The sequence below is a fragment of the Apus apus genome, chromosome Z, assembly GCF_020740795.1.
Source record: "Apus apus isolate bApuApu2 chromosome Z, bApuApu2.pri.cur, whole genome shotgun sequence".
NCBI classification, from domain to species: Eukaryota; Metazoa; Chordata; class Aves; order Apodiformes; family Apodidae; genus Apus; species Apus apus.
Genome location: NC_067312.1, coordinates 64,543,936 through 64,566,712, shown reverse-complemented (window position 1 = coordinate 64,566,712; position 22,777 = coordinate 64,543,936). Strand labels below are relative to the sequence as shown.

The 22,777-nt window shown below is 43.8% G+C and overlaps 1 protein-coding gene across 6 annotated transcripts in view; it reads left to right on the top strand.

Moving 5' to 3' along the window:
- The window catches only part of NRG1 (neuregulin 1), a 283,515-nt gene extending 281,571 nt beyond the window's left edge, over positions 1–1,944 (top strand). For all 6 annotated transcript variants that reach the window (XM_051642338.1, XM_051642337.1, XM_051642334.1 and 3 more), the window contains one exon: positions 834–1,944. In XM_051642338.1, coding sequence (XP_051498298.1) covers positions 834–1,485 — 652 coding nt within the window. In that variant the 3' untranslated portion in view covers positions 1,486–1,944. The remainder of the gene's footprint in view (positions 1–833) is intronic.
- The last annotated feature ends 20,833 nt before the right edge of the window (positions 1,945–22,777 follow it).

Sequence of the window (22,777 nt, the reverse complement as noted above, 5' to 3'; positions counted from 1 at the left end):
ATCCTCACCTGGCATGAATCTGCATGACCTCATAGCATCTCATGGAGCTCTGCTGACTCAAACCAGCTGAGAGTCTCACCTTTTTTTTTGTCCTCTTCCTTTGGGATAAGCTCTGTACTGGCATCTTTGACCACGACCCTTCCCACAGAAACTTAGGAAGGAGTAGGGGCTAATTTTGCACACAGTCCTCTCTGTCAGCATTAGTTTCCATGTGAGGATTAATAACATTACATGTTTCTTTGCAGATAGACTTACCAGCCAGGGTACTACCCTCAGTGATTAAAATTAGTAGAATATAGCTCTAGATTTTGTTCAAACTTTGCTGTCCTCCTTAGCTTGAGGCAGTCTGCTCAGAAGAGAGTGAAGCCCCAAGAAGACAGTCCCTCAGTTCCCTTCTCTTCTCTTCTCCTGTTTCTGTGTGTCGCAGTTTCTGGTCAATCTTGCAGAAATGCAGCAGCCATTTTCCTTTTAAGAAAATACTTGCAAATACATTTTGTTTCTGGCAGCTCCTCAGTCTCTGAATCCAATTCCTGGAGGCATTCCAAGAAGTTATTCTGGCAAATAATTTACAGCATCTCCATGGCTCTTCTGAGACAAGCAGACCTGGGGGCTTTGCTGTGCTCCTCAAGCTCTCAGAAATTTTTGCCCATAGTCCCAAAAGTCAGCAGTTTTATAGGATTAAGAGCAACAGGACAGTTTCCCTGATAGCCCTGTGTAAGGATGCTGGGGATCTTAAGGGATCACTGCCTTTTGCCTCCCAGCCCATGTGAGCATCTGTGTTCACATGTCACCACTGCCCCGTGCTTGCAACCTTTCCCCATCTTTTTCTTCAGGTATGTCTCAGCTATGACCACACCAGCTCGCATGTCACCTGTTGATTTCCACACTCCAACTTCTCCCAAGTCCCCCTCCTCCAAAATGTCACCACCGGCTTCCAGCTTGACTGTCTCCATCCCTTCAGTGGCGGTGAGTCCCTTCATAGAAGAGGAGCGACCACTGCTCCTGGTGACCCCACCACGGCTACGTGAGAAGTATGACCACCACCTTCAGCAGTTCAACACCTTCCACCACAATCCTGCCCATGAGAGCAACAGCCTGCCACCAAGTCCTCTGCGGATAGTGGAGGATGAGGAGTATGAGACCACGCAGGAGTACGAACCAGCACAGGAGCCTCCAAAGAAACTCAGCAACAGCCGGAGGGTCAAAAGAACAAAGCCCAATGGCCACATTTCCAGCAGGGTGGAAGTGGACTCTGACACGAGCTCTGAGAGCAGCAGCTCTGAGATGGAAACTGAAGATGAAAGAATAGGAGAGGATACACCATTCCTGAGCATACCGAACCCCATGGCGACCAGTCTGGATCCGGCTGCTGCCTACCGGCTGGCTGAGAGCAGGACTAACCCGGCTAATCCCTTCTCCACACCAGAAGAGCTGCAAGCAAGGTTGTCCAGTGTAATAGCTAGCCAAGACCCTATTGCTGTATAAAACATAAAATACATAGATTCACATGTAAAACTTTATTTTATATAATGAAGTATTCCACCTTTAAATTAAACAATTTATTTTATTTTAGCAATTCCGCTGATAGAAAACAGGAGAGGAAAAGAAAAAAACCTTTTATAAATTAAATATACGTATGTACAAATGTGTTATGTGCCATATGTAGCAATTTTTTACAGTATTTCAAAAATGGGGAAAGATATCAATGGTGCCTTTATGTTACGTTATGTTAAGAGCAAGTTTTGTACAGTTACAATGATGGCTGTCCCATAGTATTTTGCAAAACCTTCTAGCCCTCAGTTGTCCTGGCTTTTTTTGTGCACTGCATTATAATGACTGGATATATGATTTGCAAGAATTGCAGAAGTCCCTCTGGTTGCTTGTTGTAGAATCCCCAGATCAAAAAGTCCTGTAATGGCACTGTCACCCTACACACCCCACCAGAAAAACACACACAGACACACAGACACACATGGGGGGGGTGGGGGGAGGGGTGGGGAAAAAAAAGCTAAAAAGAAAAAAAAATCTTCTATAAGAAGTTTTATTTGCTTTCTGTATATTAAATTAGTTTTGTCTGCTATCTGCCAGCCAAAAGGTTTGCTTCTTTGAGACCTGGGATAATAGTAGATCCAACAGCATGCTACTATTAACTACAGCAGGAATAAAATAAATAAATAAATAAATAACTATAAAAAACCTACTGAAAAAAAAAACACAAAAAATTTAAAAACCTACAAAAAAACAACAAAACAACAAAAAAACACAAAACAGAACAAAACAAACAAGCAAAAAAAAGAAAAAATAAACCACACACACACAAAAAGTCAACCTGCATTAAATAATGTTACTTATAGAAAAAAGGTAATACTGTGATTTTAAACCAAATATATTATTAATCAGAGGTCAGCTTGTAATCACTAAGAGCTGCCGTTTCATTATTTTCCAGATATTATTGTTCTAGTTATCCCTTAGAAAATGAGTTTAGGTTAGCTGAGGCTTTGAACCCAATACTCTTATTAAAAATGGAAAAAAAAAAAAAGAAAAAAAGGGAAAAAAAGGAAAAAAATATTATTTTAAGCTAAAGGGGCAAATATAATAGCAGATATCTGTAACCAAACAAGGAAGAGATCTAGCTGGAAAACAAATGCCACTAATAAGAGTGCAATCAGTTTTCACCTCTGTTTTTGAATGTTGATTTCTAATAGATTATTTATCCTTTTGTTTTCCCTCCATTTTCTTCTCTTTCTTCTCCTCCTCAAAAAGAACCCTGACAAGCTTCTATCAATAACCTTGTTGGAGTTGCTCTTGCAGTGAGAGTCACTCTTGGACACAGAAATAACTTTCAGGGCAGGCAGGTATGATTTGCTGAATGGTTAAAAAATACAGACAAGTAGGAAGGACACAGCAAATGTATGGAGTTCATTTCTACTCACCTTTGTTAACTCCATTATTTGCGGTGAGAGACAAGGCTGATGCAAAACCCATTTATGAGGACAAGTGGGTTACAGCCATAGCGTGCTTGACTATTTGATACCAAGGTTTATATAGCCAGCAATAGCCTTTAAGTCTTTGAATAGTAATGAAGAAGGATGCTGTCAGTGCTGGAGCAGTCACATCCGTTCAGACAGAAGCAAATGGCCGCTTTTGCACTGAATTCCTATCAGTTTAGTCAGGGTCATTTTGCCTCTTCTTTTGATTTTTGTTGTGTGTTGAGTTGGCACAGCATAGACTCAGGATTGATGTGGAAAACAAATGTTTTTCCTAGACTCCGGGGATTCTGAAAATGAGAACATATGTTCTACAGGTATTACTGGACTCTAAATAAGAGCCATGTCAAGAGAAAAAGAATTTCAGCCAAACTACACTCATCCTTTGGGCCACATCCTGGTCCCAGATAAATTAAGAGAAATAAGTCAAGGAAATTTTGTGAGATGTAAACCTGAGGAACTGAAGTCCCGACTCAGTAAATTGTTCAAGCATATGCTTATGCTAATCCCAGCAAAAGTTATCTTCAGCATGTGCTAGACTCCCACTGATGCATCCAGCGCATGCATAAACTTAAGCATGCACTTAAGAGTTTTGCTGAACAAGGTGTCCTATTGATTTGAGACCTGAAAGCAAAGTCTAGTAGATGAAGCAGTTTATCACCATGATGAAAATCAGTGAGTTGCTCCCACATCATATTAGTAAGAACATGGTTGAGTCTACCTGACTACCAGATTCAGCAGAAAAATTACAAAAAAGCCTTCGTACAGGAAGAAGATGAAGACAAACTTGTACACTAGGATATTAGTAGTAGAATGAAAAAGGCTAGTAAACTAGCACAGCTTTGCTCTGTGTGGTGGCTGAATTAGCACTGCTTATCTGAGAAGTCTGTGGGAGAGGGCAAAGTTTGTCAAATACATACTGTCTGAATATAAGTTCCCTTTGCCGTTTATTCCCTAGCTAGCATGTACGTGAACACACTTTGCCTTTGCAGTCCAAAACTGAAGCTCTCTATGAATTCTAGATACCATACACTCATTTTCATCCTTTTAGTCTTGCCTATTATCTCCCATCCCATGCAGCAGAACATCCACCTCCCCAGTACTTCTGCCACTCAGTAATACAGAAGCCAGGTGGGCTTTCCTGATGCAGAACACCAGTGTCCCAAGGATTTGCCCTGTTGAGTTTCCAGAGGCACTTGAATATCTGTCCTTCCAGTAAGGTCTCTGATACTGTAAAGATCTTAGAGGCCTGACAAGATAAAAAAAAAAAAAAAAAAAAAAAAAAAAAAAAAAAAAAAAAAAAAAAAAAAAAAAAAAAGGATGGCAAAAGTACAAGAGATTTGTCCCAAAATCATCCATCTTAGTGGCAGAATAGAGATTATAACACAGGTCTTCTGTAAACTCCTCCAGTATAGATCACCCACAAGGCCAGCTCTCATCCAAGTGTCTGTGATAGCCCAGAAAGTTAATAAGGATGGAAAGGGAACTTGCCTGGAAGTGGAGTAAATTATTTGACTACTAACATTGTTATTTTAGAGGGCCAGTATAAAACAAAGCAACAATTGCATGCTTGGGAGCTGTATGTGTGAGATTTAGTCGGTGTGGGTCTAGGGGAAAATGTCACATCTCTTCTGTTGCAGTGCCTCAACGTCGAAGTGCTGTGCAGTTGCTGCTCCTCCTCTCCCCGGCACATATAGTAATGTGTTACAGGGTAAGCATGAAATTAGGCTGGGGACTTCACATGGACCTAAGAACAAGAATATACAATTGGGGATATGGCTGCCTAAGCCCTTAGGTCTTTGGGGAGAATCCAGCTTACAGCACAATTCATGCAACAGTGAGTTATACCCTGGCTTGTCACTCAGAAGTGGGAGCAGGATGTGGCCTCTCACCTCTGGACTTGCATTTAGCACACTGTGAGAGTGCTCCATGTTAGTCAAGTCCACACCCGGGAGTTAGTGGGTCTACATGGCCATGGCAGGCTGCAGCCAGCTCCTGCTGACCAAGGGGCTGGAGACTGCAGCAGCCGGGAGCAGAGCCAGCAAGTGCCTATCGGAAAGGCTAGCTCCCCTGTTGGGGATGTTTGCTTCATTACCCAGACCTCTGAACTAGGCAGTCCCAACACCATTGGGCCATCACTGTGTTACTCTTGCCAGCTGAAAGGAGAAATGTACTTTGAAGAGGGAGGAATATTCCAGTAGTGGCAGAGTTGTTCAGGTTGACCTGGTTTATTTCCATGTCTTTTAACTTGAGCTGTGAGTTTTCCCTATGTATGTGTTTATATGCAGGAATTATTCCAGGACGAAAGGCTTCCTTCAGGGGTGTATAGCTGAAATACATTGTGCACAACCTGGTACAGCCTGTCTGTTCAGCTGGTATAAATCATTACAGCTCTACAGAGATTCTCATGTAACAGAGAAAAGCCTACTCCCTTCCCTTGGCCCAGCTGTTCTGTTCCTCACTTGAGCCACCCAAACACTCCTAGGTTTAAGAGATCGATCACTGCCTTTATCAGGGAGACAGGAAAGCTCCTTCTCTTTCTAGTCCTCCCGAACAACAGCATGCATCTCCTTGCTTCTCTCACACACATTGCAGTCTCCTGAGCATGCAGGATAGCAAACTTGTGTCCCCTCAAAGGACATACTTCTCAGCCTGTTGAACACTTCTTGGCCCTGCAGTGTGGCTACTTACCATCAGCTGGGACTTACTTCTAGTAAGAAAATAAGCACCTATGAAATGCTGCAGAGAAGGGCAGACAAAGAACATGGCCAATTATCATCATTTGTAATTCTCTAATCTCTTGTAAATACATCTTGTACATACTTTGATGTTTTCATCATTTACTGTCTTTATGGATTATGTGTTAAATGAGACTCTCTTAGTTTATTGTGTAACACTGTAAATAACATAACGTCCTTTATTATTTATGCATAGGCATCTAACACGCGGAGAGAGTTATCCTCATATTATTTTAAGATCTATGTCAAAAATATGTTGCATTTTTCTTTTTGCTTTGAAAAAAAATTGTAATATATCCTCTTTTTCCCCTCTTTTCCTTTAAAAGAAAAATGAATGCTAATTTATTGTTCAGGAGAGAAAGGGGATGTAACTGAAAGGCAAACTGTTCAAAGAACATGCTATGGAAGCCACAAGCTACTGATAAACTAAAGAATTTATTATCCCAAATACAGCAATAAGTAATTGTTGATTTATTAAGGTTTTGTTATTCATTTTCAGTAAAAGAGGTGCTGGATTAAATTGTTTATGTGTTGTACTGGCCCAGCTGCTCAGCAGACTGTGTCAGGTCATTAGCTGCCATCTTTCTGCATACAAATGCTGTTATAAAGGTCTTGTTCTGTCCTTGTGGGCCACTGTTCCGTGAGCTTTCTGACTTATCCCTATGGATGTGTCTGGCAGACACTCTTGTTCCTAGGTACAATATTTTTAGTTTCTTAAATTAGAATTACTGCCTTTTTACCCTGACAGTTACTACCCAAGGTGAAAGGGGGCTTGGGGGCCGGGGGCAGAAATGACACAGTCTTGGGGCTGTGGGAGCCTGCTCTACAAAAATGTCACCTCACTGCTCAGTAACAGTCAATAAAGCAAATCAGAAACTGGGAATTATTAGATGACGTCACCATACCACTGTATACATTCATTATTTGTGCAACTCTTAAATACATTTTGTAGTCCTGCTCTTGTCTCAGAAAAGAAATGGTATAATGGGGAAGAGTTTGGAGGGCAACATGACTGAACAAATATCTGGAACCAGTGGGGTTCAGGGGGCACTGAGTAGGCTTCGTCCCATTAGTCTGAAAGAAAAGACAGCTGAGGGGAGATACCACAAAGGTCAATGGAAACATCTTGTAGAAGGTAGAAAAGACTGGCTGTTAAGTACCTCTGAATACAAGAAATTGGTTTATCAATCAAAACTTCTGGGCACCATATTCAGAAGGATGTGACTCTTCATGCGAGGTGTAAGGAACTTGAAGGACTCCTTGCTACAAGAGGCTGTGGGTCATAGAAGTTTCCATGGGTACAAGGTAGTGGGGAGGGAGGGCAGATCATAGAAAGTAATCCAATGACAATTACTAAATCCATGTAAACCACATCAGAAATCCACATCAGGTGGAAATATTGTGTGTACTTGCCCTGCTCTTACCCTTCTCCACCTATCTGCCACTCTTGTAGACAGGGAAGGGCAGATATCTAATCTGGCTGTCCTTACATGATATTAGTATGTAAGGTCGTTTGGTGTTGTCATACATTAAATAAGAGGTAGGAGTGAGATAAGAACAGAGGAATGTAGAAAAAACATCCTGTGAGCATTTCACACCCATTTGTTCCCAGCCTGTTGGAAACGTAGGTTATATTCCTTCCATCTACCTATAGGTACTGAATGAGGTGCCAGACTGAGGACGGCTGGAGGAATGGAGGGACGGTGAAAGAGAGGGAGGGAGGGACAGGAGTGAGTTTTCTGTCACACTTCCTCCCTTAGTCTCAACAGAGAGAGCAAAGACCTGACAGGCCAGTCAGATCTTGGGATAGGTTCAGTCCCCTCTGACAACTTCCCTGTTTGTCACTGCATTCAAAGGTATCCTGTAGCCAAGAGTCTAGGTGCTCAGGCTATTTGCCTCACCTGAACATTTTAGCTGAGCAGGGCCTTGTCACCTCAGAGCAAGTCCAAGCCAGCATCCCATTGCAGGCTGTTGAAATGGGAATGGGTTGCTCTGAGAAGCCAGTCTCCTCTTCGGGCATTCCCACTGGCTTTTCTTGGGTGGTAGAAGAAGGGAGAGGATTTCTGAAGTAATTGAATACCATAAAAATCACTCAGAGTCAACAGGACTAAGGACCTCCCATCACATTTGACAAAGACCAGAGTGCTTTAGGAAACACATCCTTGTGTGTTCCAAATGGCTGTCCTTGCAAAAACATTGTTTGTAACTCCATGCTGTCTTTATCCTGTTGTCTGTCTCTGCCAAGCTGCTGCCTCTGCACTTCTCCACAAGGTCTGGAAGCAGGTGGCCTTGGGGAACACAACAGGAAAAGCAAGCAAACCCTTATTTCTGCAGCCCACAGCTAGGTATGCTCTTAGCATGCCAACTCTACCCAGTTATGAGCACATAATTTGGGATGATGCATTTCCCAGGTTAGCTCTCTCTGTCTCTGCTACAGCAGATTTGGTATCAAGAAAATTATACCAAATGCCTCAAGATTTTGCCACTAGTCACTGATGATGAACCTGTGTAACCCAAGCAAAGCAACACAGACTGTGCTAAGGTGATGAGCCTGAGATCTCTTCAGTGACAACCAACCCTTAACAAAGGCACTGGGAACACTTCAGGGCTAAATCTCATTTTACCATTTAGAAAAAAAAGACACAGACCATTGTGCATTTCTGATCCCAGAGTGTTTTCTCTCCCTGATGCTATGACATTTTGCAGCAGTCATTAGAAAGGAGCCCTTATTAGAAAACCAGCAAAATTATTCCCCATGTCTCCAGACTGAATGTGGCAGGGCAAATGCCATAAAACACTGGTATGTTCCTGATACTCCCATTTCCACCCATCAAGACAAGGACTGAAAGAAAGTTCCATATCTCCCAGCAAGGAAGAGGTGGAACATCATCAGGTCCATGCACATCCAGGAAGGTTGCCTTGTCCATAGAGCTGAAGACAGTTTGAGTCCCTCTCCTGGGGTGTATTTGGAGCTCTGCACTTTCTAAGCATCACATAGATTGTCTGAGCCTGAGACAAAGCCCTCAGTATGAACAGAATGCATTCCCCTTGAAAGCTAGACCTCACTCTCCGAGCCTTTAGGTCCAAGAGGTAATCTAGCAATGACTTTATTTGGAAGCTGGAATTTCAACAGAAATGGCAGCTGCTGAGCTTTCCATTCTGTTTCCACCCCTTTGGGATAGTAGGAGATTTCCCTGCAGTGGATGCCATGCCCTGGGAACTCAGGAGAGAGGAACCCTGGCAGCAATGCATAGACACCACCTAAAGAAAGATCCCCTCTTCTGATAATGGCAACAGAGGAGGTGGCAAGGTGTCATTGCAAGGTTACATTCTCATCTGTTGGTGAGGGAGTACAGTGATTGTTAACAACTGATTAAAGAATTATTCTGGTAATAGCCAATTTGGAACCAAACTTCAGAAGCTGAATAATGTGTGGGAGGTATTTTAACTTACCCTGCACATTACTGCGGACAGTTGGGTGATATGTTCACACACACACATACAGTCATATAATTTGCTGTAATGATTTCCTGATGTTCAATGCACGCTCAGTGACAGGAAAGGAAAAATGCCTTAGCAAGTCCATTCGGCATCTGCAAAATCGCCAGCATCCCAGAAGAAACACCTTTTGCACAGCAGAGAGGAAAAAAAATAGTTATTTGACCTATACTGCTGTAAAGAGATGCAAAGGGGATGCCTACTGCTTCTCCTACTGGACAGGCTGGATCACAGCTTGCAGAGAAGCCTTCACAGGGCCATAACTGAGGAGGGACTGGCAAGGGGGAGGACTGAGGGGACTCAGACTAGGGTCATGGGCAGGGTGTCTCTCATTTCATTGAAATAAACCTAGACACAAAGGATTCTTGAGAGGATTCAAGCAGAGTCACTGAAGATGCCCAAGTAATGTGTCCTGCGCCCTCTGTGTGTGGCAAAGAGAGCAAGTCTCCGAAGAGCACTTCTCACTCTGAGTTCTGACTCTTGGAGGTTCTCATCTTGTGCTTTTCACTTTACAGTGGGGACACTCTAAAGGCTCCTGAGCTGAGGGTGAAGTGAGTCTGATGCTCCGCAGAACAGACAGTAATCTGCTGAATGGGTATAAGGAGACTCAGATACATGCACCTACAGTGTCATTCCTGAAAAAACACAGTAAGAACTACTAAGGCTGTGAAAGCAGTAATCCAAAACGATAGGAAAATAAGGCCACTGACATGAATGCCACTGTATAAATTCAAGAACGTGTAATTCAGCATTTTGTTTTAGAATCATCTCTTAGTAAAAGCTCCAGAAAACAAAACAATAGCACCCTAGTGATACAGTAACCATTTTAGTTAAAAAGAAAAAAAAGAAAAAAAGAAAAAAAGAAAAAAAGAAAAAAAAGGAAAAAAAAAAACAACCTGTAATTCCGACCTCTTCTAATCTTTCAGATTTAAGCAAATGAAAAGATCTTTCAGGGGAAGGAGAACAAAGGGGATGCTATGAGGTTCTGTCTCAGGAGTAAAAGTTAAATGGCTTTGCCATCAAGCCCACATTTAGCTTTTTTACACTCACCAAGCAAGTTATTCATCTCAAACTGAGGTGATGGGAAATGTGCCACACTGCCTGAGGAACGTGGTGATGCTAAACTTGAGAGCAGAGACCCAAAATCCCTTGCAGCTAAGGAATGGCACTCAGATTCCTGGCTGACAGAGGAGCTTCAAATGTATTCAGAGCATTGCCCTAATAGAGTGGCTGTGTGAGTGCGTTGCAGTGTGTCATGCCCTGGGCACGTGTGAAGGTTTCAAAGGTCAGCCAGCAAGTTGCAACTTGCTTCCAGGGGTGTTAAATGCTCCAAGGCTGGCAGGAAAGCCCTTTGGCTTGAAGACACCTCTCCAGGGCTTTCTTCCTGAAGCTGCTGAGGAGACCTCATCACTGCTCTTTCCAGGCCAGAGGAGGAAACAAAAACACAGCTTGACTTTCTGTGTGTTAGCCTAAAACCAGACACTGTGTCAGTATTCTGCGATGATAGCTGAGGTAGTGAGAATTACTCCAGAACAGAAGGATCTGGTGGCTTAGAAACTGAACAATATCTTGCACCAAAGAGCAAATGTTTTCCCTGGTTTCTCGGAGGGCTGGTGAGTGGGAGTTGAGGTGATGAAGTACAACAGAGTATTTCAGCCTGCAGGCTGGGTAAGAGTCCTCCAAAGCCTGGAGGTACAAGCAGCATTTCAACAGTAGATGATCTCACTCTCTACCGACATGCTGCTTCAGCTTGCTCCTCACAGCAAATGCACCACAGGCTCTTCAGGAGAGAACAGTAATTAGTTTAAATGATGCTATTGCTTGGTGGCTGGGGTTGAGACAACAAGGTGACAGACATTCTTGTACATCCAAGCAGTGACATGAGTGTTCAATGACTGTAGTTCTGTGACCAGCTGTCCCATCCACCTGTACATAAACATTGTGATGATGTGGCAAGAACTTGCTGGATGTTATCCACTGCCCATGCAACATGTTTATTTTTTTGCCTAAAGCATGTAACTGCACTCATACAAATGTAAATTCTACTGGAGGACTCATGAGGTAACTCTGAAAGGTCTCATCTCTCTTTGAGAGTCCCCAAGACTTGGCAAGCTGGAATCCCTTAAAGGGGAGAAGATATTCCCTTTGCTGATAAGAGCAAAGTAGCCATGACAACAGAGACCCCAGCATGCTCTAGCCACATGGCTACCAGCTGCACACACTTCTGTAAAGATTTTGAAGTGCAGATCAAGCCCTCTGCTGTCGTTAACAATGATCTACCAGCTTGGCTATGCCTATGTGAACAGTGGGAAGATGTCCAACACAACATTTCTAGGAATAGATGAGCTATCTCTAGGGCTAAACACAAGGGTCCTAGCTCCTGTTCTTGTAAATTACCCACCATGCCTCCACAAAAATATTTGACTCATACATTCCAACTACAATATGACCCTGTTGTGTATGCTGAATCCCACCTCTCTGAAACAGTCTTTTTAACTATTGCATAAAACAGAAGTGCTTGAGGTCAGATTCTGTAGGAGGGGCTTGAGGAAGTGCAAAAACTCTAACATAGTTGGGCAAAGAGAATCCTGCTTATGAATAATTAATGTTTTCATGACTCGCCACATAAGACGTTACTCACTTTTAATATAGAAATGAAGATGACTGGGTTAAATGCACACAGCCTTCATCCCTACCCTTCCCAGGAGAAACTCTGCTGCTTTTCTTGCTCTTTGAAGAGTAATTACTTGCCCTGGAGGAGAAAATGTACTAAGACAACTGTAGCCCTCATTTGCATGCGCTGATTAGCCTCAGTATCATCATGGTTTGGTTGTGCAGATAAGCATTCTAGCTTCTCAAAAGGTAAGGGATGTCCCTGCCTTCATCCACAAAGCTGCAAAGGTTTGGCAAAAAAGCATGAATAACTGATTTGCTAATTGCTACACAATAACTGGGATTAAAAGCAGGATTGCTAATGCTATTAATGTAAGTGACAATGATAATTTGCTCTATAGTGTGTAACCTTATTATAGCTGAAGTTTGTTACCACTAACTTTTGGGTTCTCTCACAGCTAATTAGCAGGAAGTTTCAGCTGCAAATGGTATATATTTGGAGTATGAAATACCAGTTCCATGCAATGCCCCAGTTCTTGGAAGGACCCCAGATCAAAAATGCATCTCAGCCTGGTGCTGAAAATAGAAAAGGAGAGGAGAATGTCTCAGCTGGCAGCTGAAACACAACAAAGCTGTTTGGAGTGCTCAGTAGTATAGCTTGCTCTTGTTCTATGAAGGGTGGTTCTCAGAATATGATTTCTACAGCACTTGCAAAATAGACCATGACCAGCTTCAAAGACAGGAAGCAAAGAGCATTTCTGTGCTGCTCCCACTTCCTAGGGACTGTCAAGAAAGTCTTGCTTGGAGACCTCCACGTGGAATAGGGCAAAAAGCTGACCAGCAGTGAGTATTTAGGACCTCTGGGGCAAGAAGGCAGGAACAGTAAGTTCAGAAGGCATACATGGAAATGGGTGGCAGAAAATGTATTGCTAATGATAGGGAGTAAGAATTCAGCATAGCATAACACTTAAGAACATCCCATCCCTGTTGGAGACAGCACCAGCTTTGGGCTGAAAAGCTGGGAGTTGCAGCTCAGTTTTGAGCCCTTGCATAGTCCTTATCCCCCAGTCACTTGCATGCTGCAGCAGGAGTGCAATGGGCCGGGACAGGACAAACACTTTCATTAGTTCACAGAAAGCTTGTTCTAGACAGGCTGTGCACAGCAGTCATCTTTCTTGGGTCTCCTAAGTTAACAGGAACACCTGCCTGGCCATAAAGAACAAGTTAAGAGGAGGAAGAGACCAATGGGAGTGCTGAACTATGCAGCTCCATAAGGTTGCAGGCTGTTGTTGAAGAAGTAGACAGTATTTGCTTCTCCTTTGCAAACAGCTGTGCACAGTGGCTAGAAACAGTCCACTACAAGTTACTCCTGTGCAAGCAGGACTGAAAGAAAATAAACATGAAACAAATTTAGTCAGTAAAGGTGTCTGCCACATGGTAGGGAGAGGTCGACCTGACTCCTGGTGAAAGCCTCCCTGGCAGAAACAAAATTACAATGGATTTCTGCAATTACCAGCAGTATGCTTCGAGAAGCTGAAGCCCTTCCTCATTTTCTCCAAGGCTGAGGGAAGAGTGACTTACCTGATTGGCTGGGCCATGTTTATATGGTCATCCACTAATAAATCCCAGGGACTGTGCCAGTTAGCAGGCCTGTGTGATGTCTACATTATATTCATTACAGTGTTCTTGCATGCTTGCTTCTCTGACTTTTCCACCCTTCTGAGTAGAAACACACCCGTTGTCCAAAACTGCACTTAAGTGCTGAGCCTAATCCTCAGTCTGGTATTTGTCATGGTTACCACGTGCCTAACTCTAGTCTGGCCTCAAAGAACAAAACAACGAACTGCTAGAAAACAAAACTCTGTTTCCTACACCCAAATGGAAAAGTTTTGCCTTTTTAGACTTTCGCCCATCTGATTCTTCTTCTCTGAGATCACAGCTTAATTCCCACGTGGCTGCTGCCAGGACACCTTCCCATAATGACACTGTTCGAGTCTTGCCATGCCTCATCCAGCTGACACAGCTTTTTGCTTGCAGAGGACTGAAAATTTTGTTTCTGCAGAGGTTTTAGTGACAGATCAGGTAACGCGCTTTCACCACCTCACAGGATGATGGGTGTTGGTAAGCTGGATTTTCTAAGGTTTGTTGTGGACTTCTTGCAAGGATCACCGCTAATTACCAGATTGCACTTTGCTTTGGCCAGTTTGTCAATCCTTCGATTGCCACAATCTGTAGGATATGGCATGCCTCAGCTGAGTGCTCACAGACTATCATCTCACTGTAGTTGTTAATAAGTGGGGAAAAAAAAAATTGGTGCGTATTGCCAGAGAATCACAGAATCATAAAAGCACAGAATGATTTGGGTTGGATGGGACCTTAAATGTCCCTTAAAGGGACATCTAGTTCCAACCCCCCTGCCATGGGCAGGGACATCTCCCACTAGGCCAAGTTGCTCAAAGCCCCATCCAACCTGGCCTTGAACACTTCAGGGATGGAACAACTTCCCTGGACAACCTGTTTGGGTGTCTCACCGCCCTCCCACCCACCCCAGTGAATAATTTCTTCCTAATGTCTGATCTAAATCTTCTTCCAGTTTAAAGCCATTACCCCTCATCCTATGACTACATATAAAAAGTCCCTTTCCAGCTTTCTTGTATGTCCCAGTTCAGGTACTGGAAGGCTGGTATAAGGTCTCCCTGGAGCCTTCTCTTCCTCTGGCTGAACAGCCCCAACAGTAAAAAGAACTCTTGTACTACCCGCAAGGAAAGGAGTGCTGCACCTGAACAGGACCTGTGTGTTTAAGGGATAGGCACTGTGAAAGGTGAAGATGGACCAAGGTAGTCAGATCCTTCAGTGGCCCACCATGCCCCTTGGCCAGCCCTGTTTTCTTCACAGTTAACAGCTTACATTTTCTGTGTCCCCTCAGATACTGAACCAATGCCTTCTTGAAAGAAGGTGCCCAACATACTTTATGTCTGTTACTAGTTCTCCTAGCTGTGATTAGTAAAAACTGTAACTCCATTAACAATCTAACCCATTTAAGGCCACAAGCTGGGGAGGGTACCCTACTGTATTGGCACTCTATTGCCTCCCTACCTTAATCTGCACCAAACAGAGCTGAAAGTTCCTTGTTCCCTAACTGTTAAAACTTTTTTATTAAAAAATATCTCTTAAAGACTTACCTGCAATTGTAAGAGTTTGTCAGTTGAAATTGTACTTAGAAAAATAAAAGATAAAAGGCTTAATTATATTGAAATACATTCTGGTTTGGAGGAGAAATAAAAGACACTTGTGGAAGTGGAAAATAGCCTAACCAAGGTAAAAGTCAAGAAGGTTAATTAACTTTTTTTTTTTTTTTTTTGAGAAAACTTGTGCACTGAAGTGCAACCCCCCCAGAAAATAATTTTCTGGATGTGTAGACTGTGGTGCTGTAGGCAACAAAAGTAATTCAGAAATTTGATCAGATTTCTAGTCTCACTTTAATGCTGGTCTATCCTATCCAGGGCTGCTTGTGCATTAAAAAACCTCTGGTAGCAGGGGGAGGCAAAGTCAATTTCATATTAAGAGCACTGATGGCTAAATGAATGCAACAGGAAAGGGTTTCCAGAAGTTATGGACAAAATACAAGGGAAACCACAGTATAAACTCAGTTGCCCTTTGGGACAACTAAATGCCTATAGCCCCTTGATTCTGTCCTATATAGGGAGGTATCAAAAAACAAACAAACAAACAAACCAAAACAAACAAAAAAAACCACCAAAAAAACCCCAACAAACACACAACACCTGTGCCATCTCCAGTGTTTTATCTAGCTACCAGCTAAATGCCTTCTTGTGTGTATTCTTCAAGTGGTATGGTCCCAACTGCATAAATGCAGGCAGCACACATTGAGACACGGGCTGTGCAAATGATTCAGCACTCAACCCCGTTATGCTTTTAGGCCATTACCAAAGGTCTGCTTGCTGCAAGGTGTCATAAAAAAGATTACGTTATCCACAATGTGCTAAAAGGAGGCAGAGATACTGTGAAAGTAGCTGCTAGTCTGTTTAGTCACGTCAGCTTTCTCAGGCTGTTCTGTAGGAGGCAAGAAGAATTTTTAAGGACACTGACTCAGCTTTGGCCAAGGCATCTCCTCTGTGATTTAGCTGGAAGGGTTGAACTCAATTATCATCCTCAAATATGCAATTACTTGTCAGACATCCCTCTTGTCCTTGGTATGAGAAGGAATGGACCTGTTTTATCTGGCTGCTTGCACTGTACTTTTTGCATCTGCCTGTACCTGCTGTTTCTCTGAGGGACTTAAGGATGATGCAATTCAAGTGGATGGGAAAATTCCCTTCCAGACTGACTATGGCCAGCTACACTTCTCTTCCCTTCTAGGACTGGCCTTCCAATTTACAGATGACCACAGTACATCATCTGAATCCTGGGCTGCTCTTTTTTTTGCAGGACTGCCAGTAGAGGGGTTCCTTTTAATCTCAGAGAGGTAAATACAATTTCACCCTTTGGATCAATCACACCAACATTCTGACCTTGGGCATAGGAGAGCAGGCAAGCCATCCAAGTGGGGCTCTGGGAAGGAGAGTGTACAGTAAAAAAGCTGAAAGACAGGTGCACTGGGCAGACAGAAGGCAAGAACCGAGAAATAAAGTCCAAAGAGTCTCTTGTGATGTTGACAAACCAGAAGGGCAAAGAGGAAAGATGCAGACATCTTGCCCACCAAAACATCAAGCTCAGTAGGAGTGAAATCTGACTGGGTCAGACTCCAGGCAGTTTTACCCTGCCTTTGAGATTTGCTGGGAATGCCTTACATACTGGAAGGCTGTACTTGTGCTTGCATGCAGGACACTAATCAAACATTGGCCACTTTGTGCAGCCCAGAGTATCAGACACAGTACATGATCAGGGAGGTGCAAATGAACTAGAGGTGCAAATGAAATTTTTATTATTCAACAAACCTGGTTTTAATTCCTCCTTTCAGGATGAGGTCTCTCCCCAAACTGGGCATGATCTTTGGTTTCAGGGATACAAAAGTATCTATCTTCTTGTGTGACTAGCTATTTTATGGGTGTTAAAGAGAGTGTTAAGAGAAGCACAGCGTATCTGTTTAAACTATTTCAGCAGCTCAGAGAGTTACATACAGTGTAAGATATTTTTCAGATTAGTCCATTTACCAGCTGATAACATATGGGTCTGAGCTGAAATGCTCTGATGTAAGTCATGAAAGAGGCCCACGAGGCAAATTAAGCAATAACACGCTTGATGCTCTGGCATCATAACAAACCATGTTTCTTTCTAAATGGTGCGAAGTGAGGAGAGGTATTCCCTCCCCTTTGCTCTCCCCACATTCACCCTCAGGCACAAGATGACAGACTCTATGCTAAGTATTTCAGGCTGCTTTGTAGGGCTGAGGGTACCAGCTGTCCTCCTGGCAGCACTCTACAGCAGGACAGAAGGGCAGCACCTGGAGGAGCTGGCAGGCTCTTTACCTCTCCCTGTGGGTTCCTCCAACCTGCCCCAGAGCCACTTAGGTGGGGAAAGCAGGGGCAGGGTATCCTGGCAAAATGAGCTGGGGGAAACCAGGGGAGCAGAGAGAGAAAAAGGCAGAGAGGAGAAAGCTGTGGAGTTAGGGTGAGGAGAAATAAAAGGCTGCTTTACCCCTGTCCTCATTTGAACTAGGATGGAACACATTTTCTTTGTATTAATTTCACTTTTCAGTTAAGTCTCTTCTAAGTAACTGCACTTTCTGAAATGAGGAGCAGTGTCTGCTTTTAGGACTCATAATGCTCAATGTTAATTGCAGTTACTGCAGAATTAATGGTATGAGTAGTATTCAGAAAGTCTCATGTTTATACTTACTCCTATAGAAACCAAGGTCACTGCTTGGTTCTGCTAAACTTTTTGTGCACTGGAAAAAAAAAAAAAGGAGGAAAGGGGTCACATGTGCAATGCTCCTATGGGAAGTAAAAGTTAACAAATGAAGTATTATATCCCATACCTGTCATACTCAGTATAAAGCTGACGATCATGACAGTCAAGCTTTCTTTGTCCATGGCCAGCATCCTGGGACAACTCCATCCATTCCTCTGCTTTTGATCCTGATCCATGTGTTCCTGAATCCATGCATTACTAAATCCAGTTTCCATCTGCTGCTGGCTCCCAGTCCAGAACTTTCCCAGAGTCTGCCTTGCAGCTTTAGTAGTGATGTGTTACTGAGGATGAGTGTGATAGTGGTTTGTATATATTTGTATATATTTCATTATTTTCTTTTTCCTTATTACTGTTTCATTAAAGGTGTGTTGTTTAGTTTCCAACCCATAAGTCTCTATCCCTTATTCTCTTTCTCTTCCCTTTCTGGGAAGGGAGAGGGGTTAAAAGAGAATATATGTCATTCGTTAGTTGCTGACCCAGTATTAAACCTCGAGAGCTCCCATACTAGTCGCACTCTTCCTGAGCACCATCGCCTTTGAATGAGTAAGAGGAGAGATGAGAGCTGGCGCTGGACAAGACAGGCAGCATGGAAACCACCTGGCAGCACAAGGCAGCCCTTCTGCCCATGCATCTTCTGTCAATAAGTAGCAAGTTGCCACCTCTGCCAGCTAGCCACCCCACCGCTCAGTGCCACTGTGCACGTTGCTTGATGCAGCTAGTCAGTTTGGGAGCCAGAAAAAAAGGCCAGGAAGAGTGAAACAGAGAGCAGGACATATTTGGCCATTTCAGTTCTGGGTTCCACGACATAAGAAGTACACGGAGCTGTTGGAGCATGTCCAGAGGAGGGCCACAAAGATGAAAGGGCTGAGCACATCTCTTGTGAAGACAGGCTGAGAGAGTTGGAGTTGTTCAGCCTGGAGAAGAGCAGGCTCCAGGGAGACCTTAGAGCACCTTCCAGTATCTGAAGGGGCTACAGGAAAGCTGGAGAGGGACTTTTTACAAGGGCATGTAGTGAGAGGATAAGGGGGAATTGTTTTAAACTGAAAGAGGGTTGATTTAGATTAGCTACTAGGAAGAAATTTCTTACTGTAAGGCAGTGAAGTGATCAAGGCAAGGTTGGATGGAGTTTTGAGCAACCTGGTCTAGTGGGACGTGTCTCTGCCCGTGGCAGGGGGGGAGGCTGGAAACAGATGATCTTTAAGGTCCCTTCCAACCCAAACGGTCCTATCGTTCTATGACTATGGTCTGGGACAAGCAGTCATTAATGAGAAGGTAAGGATATAAGAGGTGGATGAAGACCGCTCCTGAGGAGGGCTGCAGGACTTTTGCAGGCAGCAGAGGTCAGCCTCAATCCTTGCAAGAGCTTTAACAATGCCACCTTTCCTGCTTAGCACAGGGAAAGCACCTCTAGTCTAAGGCTCAAAAACAGGTTATATCTGACCTATGATTACATGGTTTTCTGCCTGACAGGGAGTGTCTGGCAGTATTGCAGTGGGTCAATCATCCCCTCACTACGAAAAGAACATTGAGTTGTTGGAGTGTCTCCAAGAGAAGAGCAACCAAGCTGGTGAAGAGAACAAATCATATGAGAGGTTGAGGGAATTGAGATTATTTGGAGGAGTCAGGTAGTTGCTCTCTACAACTGCCTCAAAGGAGGTTGTAGTGAGGTGGGTGTTGGCCTCTTCTCCCAAGTAAATAATGATAGGAGTAGAGGAAATGGCCTGAAGTTGCACCAGGGGAGGTTTAGATTATGTATTAGGAAGAATTTATTTACCAAAAGAGTAGTTAGGCCCTGGAAGAGGCTACCCAGGGAGGTAGTGGAATCACCTACCCTGAAGTTACTTTAAATAGATGTGGCACTTCAGGGCACAGTCTAGTGGGCATGGTGGGGTTTTTTTGTGGATTGAGTGTTGTTGGTTTTGTGGGGTGTGTGGTTATGGGTTGGAGTGGGGGGAGGGTAAGTATTTTGGGGTGTTTTTTTGTGTTTTTTTTTTTCCCCTGGGTGGTCTCAGTGATCATAGGTCTTTTCCAGCTGTGACAATTCTGTGATTCTGTGACAGCCAGGGGAGCACAGCGCAATGACAGCCTACCTGCTGCCGGGCTAGGGAGCTGGCAAGGGATGCTCAGTAGCAAGTTTCAGGATACCCTGGTCTTAATCCATGCTTCAGCTGGCATCCACCAGTCTATCAAGGAGAGCTGTGGTGACCCAGTAGTAATCTTGAAGTGGCCCCATCACCACACTGCTGCTTGGGTATTTTGCATGGGCCCCCCTACAATGGGTATACCTACCATGATGCCAGGGAGAGGTGTGTGAGGAAAAGCCACAGCTGCACACATTGCATTTAACCCTGAGATTTTCTGAAGTCCACCTCCATGTCCCAGTGTCAGTGCCTGCATAACTAGACTCCTGAGGTGCTCTGACACCTACCTAAGAAGAGAGGTACTCTCTTCTGGATCACTAGAAATCCAGCCTGGCCTCAGTAACAAAGTGCAGATACACAGTGGAATACACGGAGATGTATCCTGTGTGGTAACACTGCGATGGGGAAAACTCAATTTTTTTAAATCCTTGTAGTCCCTAGCTGAAGAGCAAAAAGTTCAAATAACCCTCACTGGCTGTAGTCTAGCCAGGAAATCCTGACCTCAAAGGTGAGGTCATTAAAGCTGAACTTCTGGAAACTCAAGAGGTGTTTAGAGAGCCTGGTAATTACTGTACTAATCCTTCAGACAATGCTAGCTCCTGGGATTTCTGAAGCATTAGCACTTTATAGGAGTTAAGCCCAGATCACTACACTCTCTCCTCACAGGAGTACCTCCTAATGCAAATACTGCCTAGACCCTAGAAGTCTCTCTAGGGTCATGCATGCAGAGCTAGGTCAGAAGTCAGAGATGTCAGAAACTAACCCTGAGCACTTCTTAGCAGATGTAAGTTCTTTTTGTCTAATTACCACAGAGCTGACATCATCTGTTTATCTGTGTTTATCTGACACCTATGAAGCATCAGTAATACCCGCTGTGGAATGAACTGCCTATTTTTTCCAAAACTTGTCCCTTTGAGTACTTTACCCCTGTAGGCTCAGCAAGCCAACAGGTCAGCAGAAAGATGGAGCACCCAGGAGACAGAGCACGGTTTTAATGACAGTGTGGAAATCAAATGCCTAATCCATGAAAAATGCCTATGACAAAATATGAACAACTGAATTCATACTCTTAGTAACACTGGGAACAGCTCAGCAGAACAGTTGTGTTCTTTCAATCAGACAAAGTAGCTGTTGCCCAGCAGCTCTCACTTTTTCCAGTGGGACACTCACATTCCCAAACAAGTCCCACTGAAGGCAACACTTTCTTACAGGGACCAACTGGTGCCCCTACAAAGCAGGGGAAACAGGACCCACTGTGGTCAATTAACTTTGTCCAGCTAACCAAAGATTTTCTAGCAAATTTTGCTAGTTGTGGTTGAAAAACAACCACAACTTTTGTTTGTTTGATTTGTGTGACTGCTTCTACTTGGCAACATGTAGCAGTTACTGCTATATCATGGGCATGAGGATGTTGCTCAGCACTTCTGGCTATCAGCCTGCTGACTCCTTCAGCCAGGCCAGGGATCTAGCATGGTCAGCTGAGGTTGCCACACACATACAAATTCCTAAAGACATTGAAGCACACACATCTAGGCTGATCTGAGGTTTCCATCAGTGACTAATCACAAAGCAGGAGCCGCAGGGCCCCTCAATGATGTCCCCAGCTGCCCCCAGACTATGCCTGCTCCCCTGCAGGCAGTATAGAGGAATCCAGGATCTGAGACTGAACCCACATCCATCCTTATCAATGAATGCAGGGCATCCCGGATAAGGTCTTACCCAAGAACTATAATTTCTCTGGCTTTGTCATTTATACAGCATGGAACATGCTGCACAATGCACGTTGAGACATATTCACAGATATTTATTAGCAGGATCTGTACCTGATGGCATGCATTGCCTGGAATTGCCTGTAAAGTTACTTTTGGGGCAAAATAAAAATTAAATGAGAGAAAGAGAAAGGAAGAGGAAAAAACCTCTGGCAGCAAGTGGGGAAAGAAATAATGAAGGTTCACAGGCAAGTGTCCTATTCCTGATGTCATCTCCAGAGCAGTAGCTCATCTCCCATAATACTTCCCCATAGCAATCATTAAGTTTTTCATTAGACTCTCTCCTGGTTCTCCGAGCTTACAGATGCTCTGCACACTAATGCACTAATGCTCAGGTGTAAGTGCTGCACATTGGTGTAGCACATCTGTGTACATATATGTAACAGGGCCCTCAATAATAAACAGGGCTCTCAAAAATAAACCAAAGCAACCAAAGGCGGGGAAAAAAGGGGAAAGCAGACAGAGTCCTCATGTCAGTGGCAGACACTTCCCATGGAAGCACATCACAGCATCACTGGCAGAGTCACAGGTGCAAGACTGTGAGAACAGCAGCAAAACAAGAATAGGAAAGCACTCCAGCAGATGGTCTGGAAATCACAGCCACAGCATCTCAGGTGAAAAAAGTACCAAGCTGTGAGTAAAAGGCACACTGCCGAGTTGCAGGTTCTACTTACGGCAAGCCTATTTGCAAATGCCTTTGGTATGATAAAAGATAAAGCACCCACAACACATTGCTACAAACAGCTCCAGCAGAAGCCCTGCAGTGGGGAAGTCAGTAAGTTAGTGCACCAAGTGTAGCTTTTCACTTTGAGAAATGAAGGCTAAAGTTCATACCCCATACCCAATACAAAAACACATCCATACAAGGATCTGAGCTGCTCTCTCCCTCATCCCAGTCAGGCACTCGCTACCATGTGGCTGTGGATGCTCTGTGCAGGGCTGTGCTCACACATGCAGAGGCAGGAGCACTCTATTTAGGAGCTGGAGAGGTGTTTATGCTTTGAAGACACAGTCAAGTCAGAGGCATATTTCTCATCTGTTTCTGCAGCTTCTGCAGAGCTAAGTAGTCTCTCCACTTGAGCCATTAATGGTTCAGCAAA